The sequence below is a fragment of the Prenolepis imparis genome, unplaced genomic scaffold (assembly GCF_030444845.1).
Source record: "Prenolepis imparis isolate NDT839.2.m4 unplaced genomic scaffold, iyPreImpa1.0 SCAF_14, whole genome shotgun sequence".
NCBI lineage: Eukaryota > Metazoa > Arthropoda > Insecta > Hymenoptera > Formicidae > Prenolepis > Prenolepis imparis.
In genome coordinates, this window is record NW_028141172.1 from 10,041,206 (window position 1) to 10,050,068 (window position 8,863).

At 42.6% G+C, this 8,863-nt stretch overlaps 1 protein-coding gene across 1 annotated transcript; it reads left to right on the plus strand.

The window, feature by feature from the left end:
* Nucleotides 1–628: 628 nt before the first annotated feature.
* LOC145945123 (uncharacterized) lies at nucleotides 629–5,512 on the plus strand. Its single transcript, XM_083053951.1, has one exon. The coding sequence runs from the start codon at nucleotides 629–631 to the stop codon at nucleotides 5,510–5,512; it is 4,884 nt and encodes a 1,627-aa protein (XP_082910077.1).
* The last annotated feature ends 3,351 nt before the right edge of the window (nucleotides 5,513–8,863 follow it).

An 8,863-nucleotide genomic window follows, 5' to 3' on the forward strand; every position in this document is an offset into this window, starting at 1 on the left:
TTGCTATTTCATATTTTAATTTATTGAACATTGATACTTATATTGCGCTTATTATTCTCTTCTTTATTGTATTTGTTTATTACTTGACATTGTGCTAACATTGTTGTTAATTTGTCAGCGGACATATTATTTTCAGCACATTTACAGGTTTGTAATATCAGAGGCAAATTCCAAGGATACGTGCTACTGAGCCATACGTTGTTGATTACCGTCAGCGGTCGTTATCTCATTGTCTGTCTTGTATACAAGGACGTTCTCGAGTATTGAGCCGCTCGTGTATTGCCTTACATTGTATTAACTTTCAATCTCGTATCGCTTATTATGTGAATCGGAATTATTATCGGTCGCTATCACTACGATAATATATAAAGGTAATATTTTAAACGGAGCTTTCACGAAACTATAGTAAGAAAACGCGGTCCGTTGCCTCTATCATTCGTTTCTCTAGTTGTCGCCTTTTGTGTCATATTTCTTTCATTTAGCTTCTTTCATATCCTCTATTGTTTTCGTCTCTGCTTTCTCTTTTCTTCGTTCATTTCGCTCTTGTTACCATTCTCCTTCGCTCATATTTCTTCCTCGTTTCTCGATCCTTTCTGTATATTTAGTAATTCGCTACACTCAAGTTAAGATGCCGAGGATCGCGCAAGCCAAACGAGAGTTATGCATGAGGAGAGTGAAGGAGATTTATGATGCTTCTTTGATAGCCGACTCCAGTCCACAAGACAAATCGCTCTTTCTTGCCCGTTATCCTAGTTTAAAGACAGTTGCAGACGAATTCGAGCATGTGCATTTGAAATTACTTCATGAAGCGACGGATTTTGATAAGGAGGATCTAATTAGAGTCCAGTTCGACAAGATGCATTACGCGATAAAAGCTCAACATTCCTCGATGACGGAACTGTCTCGATCGGCGACATCATCCACTCGTGACTCGACTCACAGCTCGACGATTAGGTTGCCGAAGATAACGCTCCCTCAGTTCTCCGGAGAGTTAGCACTCTGGCCCTCATTTATTGCGCTTTACAATACGTCGATTCATAAAAACAAGCAAATCTCCGCCATGGAGAAATATCAATATTTGTTGTCGTCGTTGAGGGGGGAAGCGCTGACCATCATAAAAAATTTGCCGTTTTCCGAAGACCATTATCCGATCGCGTATGATACGTTGATAGGCCGCTATCAGAACAAGAGGAAGTTAGCCACTCACTATTGGAATTCGATCGTTAAGGCAAAGCCCTTGAAGCAAGATTCGGCAAGTTCTTTGCTTGCATTGCTGGATACATTCCGCGAGAACATAAGAGCGTTGCAATTGATGAAGTTTCCGACGGAATCGTGGAGTTTCATACTGCTTAATCTATTGCTGGATAAACTCACACCGTTTTTGCGCGAGAAGTTTGAGTCGGAACATCGCAAGACCGAGGTTCCACAATATGAGCAGCTAATAAAGTTCCTGCAGGAGTATTGCAAGGTTCTTGCCGTCATGGCTTCTTCCTCGGATTTTTCGAACAAACCAGGAGAAAAGGACGCGAAGTACAATACTTCATCCTCCAAATCCAGGGCTGCGGTATCGTCTTTTGTGACCAGTTCAGCAGCTTGTCTGGTTTGTAAGGAGCAACACGTTCTTACAAAATGTCCTCAATTTTTGAAGTCCGCGATTAGGAACAGATTTTCTCTCGTCAAGAAATTGAAATTGTGTATTAATTGTCTTCGTGTAGGTCATAATGTGAAGTCCTGCCCTTCTACCTGGACGTGTCGGTCATGCCAATCAAAGCATCACACGCTCCTGCACTTTGATCAAAACCCTAGTTCCGCTTCAACAGTCGCTACTGCCAGCCCGGCTTCTCCGACACAGGATGCTGAGATGGCTGCTTCGTCACAAGGCTCTCAAGCCGTAGTGCTGACTAGCGTGGCAGAATCCAGACCGGTAATATTACTGTCTACTGTGAAGGCCGAGATTCTGGACGTTCACGGCAACACCTTCCCGGTTCGTATTTTGTTGGATAGCGCTAGTCAATCAAACTTCATCATCGAGAGTTGCCTGCGAAGAGGAGGATTTAACCGCACCAAGCATCGCATGCTGGTCTTAGGCGTGAATGATGTCAAGGCCGCCACCGCCAAGGGTAGGACCTCTTTCGTACTTCAAGTAGCTAATCGGGCTGATATTCGATTGCCTGTTGAAGCTACAGTGCTGTCGCGTATCGTTTCTCCCTTGCCAAATATTCAAGTTGAGAAGAAGTCATGGAAGCATTTGGAAGGTTTACCACTCGCCGACCCGGACTACCATCTTCCTTGTTCAATCGACATCCTCTTGGGAGCTGAAATGTTCGTCTCTATTCTTGGCGATGGCCGTCGTAAGGGAAGCTTCGGAGATCCGGATGCCTTCAACACTATTTTCGAGTGGGTTCTGATGGGCGCGGTTTCCTCGCATTCTCCGAGAAACCTGCGTTCATGTGTGACCACCATAGAATCGATTGATGACACATTAAGTAGATTCTGGCAATTGGAGGAAATTCCAGATTGTACTTCAAGTTCTGACAACGATAGGCGCTGTGAGGAATTGTTCGAGCGGACTACTCGTCGCGGGAACTCAGGTCGCTTTATAGTCTCGTATCCCTTTTCGAGGGATCTCCCTTGTTTCGTTGACTCTCGTCAAATCGCGCTTAATAGATTTCGCTCGCTCGAACGCCGCTTCAAAGCGGACGTTACCTTCAAAACAGATTATTGCAAATTCATGCAAGATTATCTCGACAGTGGTCACATGGAGTTAATTAAACAGCTCTATCCAGCAGACGGGCCGGTTTATTATTTACCCCATCATGGAGTAATAAAACTCGACAGTGAGACCACTAAGTTACGTGTCGTTTTCGATGCTTCGTCTAGGTGTACCAACGGATCGTCATTGAATCAGACCTTGTTGAGTGGACCCAAGCTGCAGCAAGATTTGATGGCGATTCTTCTTCGTTTCTGTACTGGATTCGTGGCTCTAACTGCGGATGTCAAGCAGATGTTTCGACAAATATGGATCGAGCCTGGCCAATGCGACTACCAACGGATCGTATGGCGCTTCTCCGAGGAGGATCAGATATCCGATTACCGGTTGAAAACGGTAACATTTGGGGTCACTCCATCTCCTTATCTCGCAATTCGTTGTCTGCTTCAACTAGCGAAGGACGGTAGAGATAGTCATCCCATGGCGTCTTCTACGATCATGTCTTCTCTCTATGTGGACGACATAGTTACTAGTGTACACTCAATGGAAGAGGCTCGCAATTTGCAGAATCAGTTGCAGCTGTTGCTTCAAAGTGGCGGTTTCGAACTAAGGAAGTGGGCAAGCAGCCATCCAGAAGTGTTAGCCGATTTGGATCTTCAGTACTGCAGTAGCTCGATGATGTCGTTCGAATCAGAAGAGAATCAATTTCTCAAAATATTAGGACTTCGTTGGTACTCTAGTTCAGATAGCTTCGGGTTTCAAGTCAACACGTTGAACAGAGATTGTTCCAAGCGTACAATTCTCTCAGAACTAGCTCGAATATTTGATCCCTTGGGTTTCTTGACGCCTCTCTCGTTCGCAGCGAAGAGGTTAATTCAACTCTTGTGGACCTTGAAGCTAGATTGGGACACAACACCTCCCTTGGAGGTGTGTCAGCGCTGGGACAGGTATAGGTCTGAGCTCTCAGTTTTAACCTCGCTTCGCATCCCTCGTTCTTTAGCTCGAAATAACGTAGTTCGCCGTGAGATACATGGATTTTGTGACGCTAGTGAACAAGGCTATGGAGCCGTAGTTTACATGCGCATCATCGCGCTTGATGGCGTAACCATTCGGCTGCTTAGCGCCAAATCTAAAGTCGCTCCGCTTAAGTCTATCACCTTGCCTCGTTTGGAGCTCTGTGCAGCGGTGTTGCTCTCGGATCTGATCGCATACCTCCAGCAAGTCTTCAAGGATAATCTGAAACTTGACAGCGTGTATGCCTGGTCCGATTCTATGGTCGCGCTTTCGTGGATACGTTCCGCTCCCCATCGATGGAAGACGTTCGTACGTAATCGAGTGGCCAGGATACAAGAAAAGATACAAATCTCGTCCTGGGGGCACGTCGACACTAAGTCTAACCCGGCGGATCATTGCTCACGGGGTTTGTACCCGAAGGAGCTGCTGGACTGTGCTATGTGGTGGCATGGCCCTGACTGGTTGTTGGACTTCGAGTCTCATTCTGAATCTGCCGTCACGTCCAAACCCGCATCTGTTGTCGAGTCTAACCTCGAATCTGTTGTCGAATCGAATATTCTGGTGGAGGAAGAAGCCAGAACTCTAACCTTTGCTTGTGTCGTAAACTCGAATCAGCTCATGTCGTTACTAGATCGTTTCTCGTCGTTGAATAAAATTTCCAGAATAGCGGCTTATTGTTTACGCTTTATCGCTAAGTCAAAAGGGAAGCCAGTTTCAGCCTCTGTAGCAGTAGATCAGTTGGAAATGCATTCGGCATTGCTTGTCCTGGTCAAATCAGTACAGACACGCCATTTCGTTGAGGAGATTTCTCGAATAAAAGAAGGCAAAAGAATTCCCAAGACCTTGCATAAATTTAGACCGTTCATAGATACCGCGGGGATTCTCAGGGTGGGCGGTCGGATCGTAAATTCCGTGCTACCCTATGAATCTAAACATCCAGCGTTGTTACCTAACAAGCATAGGCTCACGGACCTCGTCGTTGAGCATACTCATCAGGTACATTTACATCCAGGTCGACGCGCGATGCAGTACTTGCTAGCGCAACACTTTTGGATTTTAGGAGCACATCGAGCGATAAAACGCGTTTTATCCCGGTGCTACAAGTGCTTTCGCGCTAATCCTCGTTTTACGCAGCCGCCTATGGCTGATCTACCTTCGGAGCGCGTAATTCAGGTAAAGCCTTTTTCTGTTACCGGGACTGATTATGCAGGACCTTTCCTGGTAACTAATCGTCGTGCTCGCGGAATAACACCTTTCAAAGTCTATGTCTGCTTGTTCGTTTGCTTCACGATCAAGGCTATTCATTTGGAAATAGCTTTCTCGTTATCCACGGATTCCTTTTTAGCAGCCTTGCGCCGATTCGTGGCCAGGCGAGGAAGATGCTCGTTACTGTTTAGCGACTGCGGAACTAATTTTGTTGGTGCGCATCGAGAGCTGGTCGATCACATGCGGTTCGCTTCAGAGACCGACAAAATAAGATGGTCTTTCAATCCTCCATCCGCGCCTCATTTTGGAGGACTGTGGGAGTCGGGAGTGAAATCGATGAAGACCCATCTCAAACGGGTAGTAGGCGATCAAATCCTCACGCTCGAGGAATTTAGTACGGTGCTCGCTCAGATAGAGGCCGTGTTGAATTCAAGGCCCCTCTGTCCTATGACTTCCGATCCGAACGATCTCACGGTACTTTCGCCGGGTCACTTCATCACCATGGAACCACTCGTGTCCATTCCGAGTCCTGATTTGACCTTGGTGCCGATGAATCGACTGGATAGATGGCAACTGGCGTAGCGAATGCATCAGGACTTTTGGAAGCGTTGGCATCAGGAGTATCTCCATACCCTGCAGCAACGTCCAAAATGGCTCAATCAAATCGATCCGATCGAGAAGGGTTCGTTGGTCTTGGTGAAAGAGGATAACGTCCCTCCTTTGCATTGGAAGCGAGGACGCATCACAGAATTGCATCCCGGTCGTGACGGAGTTCCGCGAGTAGCCACCGTAAAAACAACGAATGGCTCATTAACACGTCCTTTGGTGAAGCTCTGCCCATTGCCGAAGGGCAGTCCACCAGATAATTAATTGAAAATATATATATATATTTGGTGGGCGGTATGTTTGGCGCTCACCAATTGTTCGTGTCGTATGTTAGTTTGTCTATTATTGTTATCGCGCTAGTTATATTTTCTTTAACATGTTTGTCGTTTCGAATGCTTATTGTAAATTATTTTGACTTTATTGTAACGTATTGCCGATGGATAGCGAATCGGAGCCCAAAGGTAATCGATTAACTAAACGGTGCTGCCATCGCTATCCATCGATCCAAATTATTGAGTGTGGGAGCACACTACTCGCTTGCCGTGCCTTACAGGAAGAAGGCTCGGACACTTGCTCACGAGATCCGCTCCGGAACACTTGTTCGAATACTGGCTCAGTATCTACACGACTGGTTGCTCATACCTCACTGGAAGAGAGGAGACTTCATCCCTTTGCAGGAGTTGAAATTGCATGGATGGAAGGAACTGCATTCGGCACGCTTATCTCTCTCTCTCTCTCTCTTACTTACACTGCTTTATCGCTTAACGCTCACTGCATGCTGCACGGAAAAGCTTTGGAGGATCTGCTTGAGAAGCACGAGGCACGCATCGCACGGTGAGTCGCTTACCTTTGCTCATTAATCGCATATGTATTGGTTTAATCTCGCTATCCACGCGGCTTTGCGTAATTATCGTTTTATGTAAAGCATTCGCGTCGCTTTCGTATCGTTTCGTCTCATAAAACGTTCGCTATCATTCGCAATATTCGCAAAGGGGAGAATTGTAGATACCCTCCCCTAACATAATGACTTTTAATAATTACCACCAACGCTTGAATTTCACATATGAAATTGAAGTCAGTTCTTCCATTAATTTTCTAAATACAACGATCATTCGTTCTGACAATAGACTCATTACTAATTGGTACAGGAAACCTACATGTTCTTGAAGATATATAAACTTTTTTTTATAACCACCCTTTAAAATATAAAATTAATACTATTTATAATTTGGTTGATCATGCCATTCTACTATCCAATGACATTTTCCATCATAAAAACATTGAGATGGTGAATGATATCTTACTTAATAATTGTTTCCCTAAACACATCATCAAACGACATATACAAAAAAAAAGAATTAATGTATTAAAAATCGTAATCACAATAATGATTGTGATATGAATCGTGGACAATCTGACAGAACATCTTTTATTTCATTGTCATATGCTAAAGATGTGAGTTATGATCTATGTCGTGTTATGCGTGGCATGGGCTTCAATTTCTATAAAATAACAAAAAAAAAACTAAATACATTGATTAAACGTGGTCAAGATAGTTTACATAATGATCAGAGAACTAATGTTGTATATAAATTAGATTGTAAAAATTGTAATGCGTCATATATCGGCCAAACAAAAAGGCACTTACGTACTCGAGTGAAAGAGCATTTTAACAATATAAAATTGCATGAAGCCAATCATTCCGTTATAAGTAAACATAAGTTGGAATTCGGACATGAATTTGATTTGGACAAAACCTAATATATTACATAATGAGAAATATGTGAAAAAGAGAAAAATCGCGGAAATGTTATATATTAAAAAATTCAATAATACAATCAACCTACAAAAGGACACAGATAGCTTGAATAAAATCTATGACAAAATAATAAAGATCGTTTAGCTTGGTTTCCTATTTTTATATTTCAGTCACTGACAAAGTTTCATACTGATACAATGTTTCTCTCTCTCTTTAAAATTCGACAAGATGTTAATGATTTGTTTTAACTCAAATTTGTGAAGTGTTTCAATAAGAACGTATGTACTCAAAATTTTACAGCAAATCCATTTATGTATATTACTGTTTTTTTTGTATTCAAACCGTTTTTTTTTAAATTAATTATTATTTCAGTTTATGCTTGAAAAGGACCACAACCATATGGTCGAAGCGTCGTAACTTCTATTAAATAAACAAATTTTGGCTAGCTTGGTTGATTAATTTACAACTACCCCTTTGATTATTGTACTAGCGATATAAAAACAACTTTAAAAATTTAAAATTTTTATTAATTATTTTATTATTTTAATAATTTTTAAAATTAAAAAGAGATACTCACTAGACCCATAATTCCTCCCTGACAGGCTCGGGAGGATATGATTCCTCGCCGAACAATTTTCTGAGGCAGAAGACGTCATCCCACCAGTAATCCTGTGCCCATTCCACGATCCCCTCCGCCTCGCCCCATAGCTCGGCCAATTCCCGCTGATCACACCACCGATAATTTCGTACTTGTTCCATATGCCGAAAATTAAGGTATCCGCCGATTTGGACGGATTCCTCGGTTATCTTCTGAAAATCGACAAATTTAGTAGATAATATTAATAAACAAATTTATTATATAATAATAAAAATTTACTGGCATTGTGAATATAAGGAACAGAGTCCTCAATAAATTTTCTAGCAGGTGGGTCTTCCAAGATATTATGTCTATTATTTCATGAAGTCCTAAGGACATTCTTGTTAAAAAAATTTGGGCTCAAAATGTCTCCCGATCCAAAAGGCATTTTGCACTGCACTTAATAACTTAGCTCGACGACACTTAGCGATACTTAGCTCGGCGACTGCTTTAAACTTTGTGATGAACATCGCAGAGACAGACCCTCTCTCCATAAGCTTCAGCCCCGTCCCCTCAGATAAATCGTAGTAATAAATATCTGTTTATAAATTCGAGCGGTTGGACATCAGCGCTCACCGTAATGCTATACACCATACGCTGTTTTGTTTATACCTGCGGAAAGGACCATGAGAACGCTTAGAAGAGAGAGAGCGTGAGGCGATTACGAGAGATAGCGCGAGGCGTTCATGAGAGAGTGTGAGGTATACGAAAGAGAGAGATAGCGCGAGGCTAGGGACCGTGAGAGAGATAGCGCGAGAGAGATGTCACAGTGGTGCCATATACGTAAATCATGGAAAAAATTATATAATTTATTAACTTTTAGAGATCGGGCTTTTTTGATGATTTTAATAGTTTTCAATTGCACACATATCAATATTGTTATATTAGAAGAAATAAAACATCAATATAGATCTGATAAAAATTAAAATCA

Bases quoted from the DNA above. Each gene is read 5' to 3' on its own strand.
- LOC145945123 (XM_083053951.1), top strand. From the start codon at position 629: ATGCCGAGGATCGCGCAAGCCAAACGAGAGTTATGCATGAGGAGAGTG.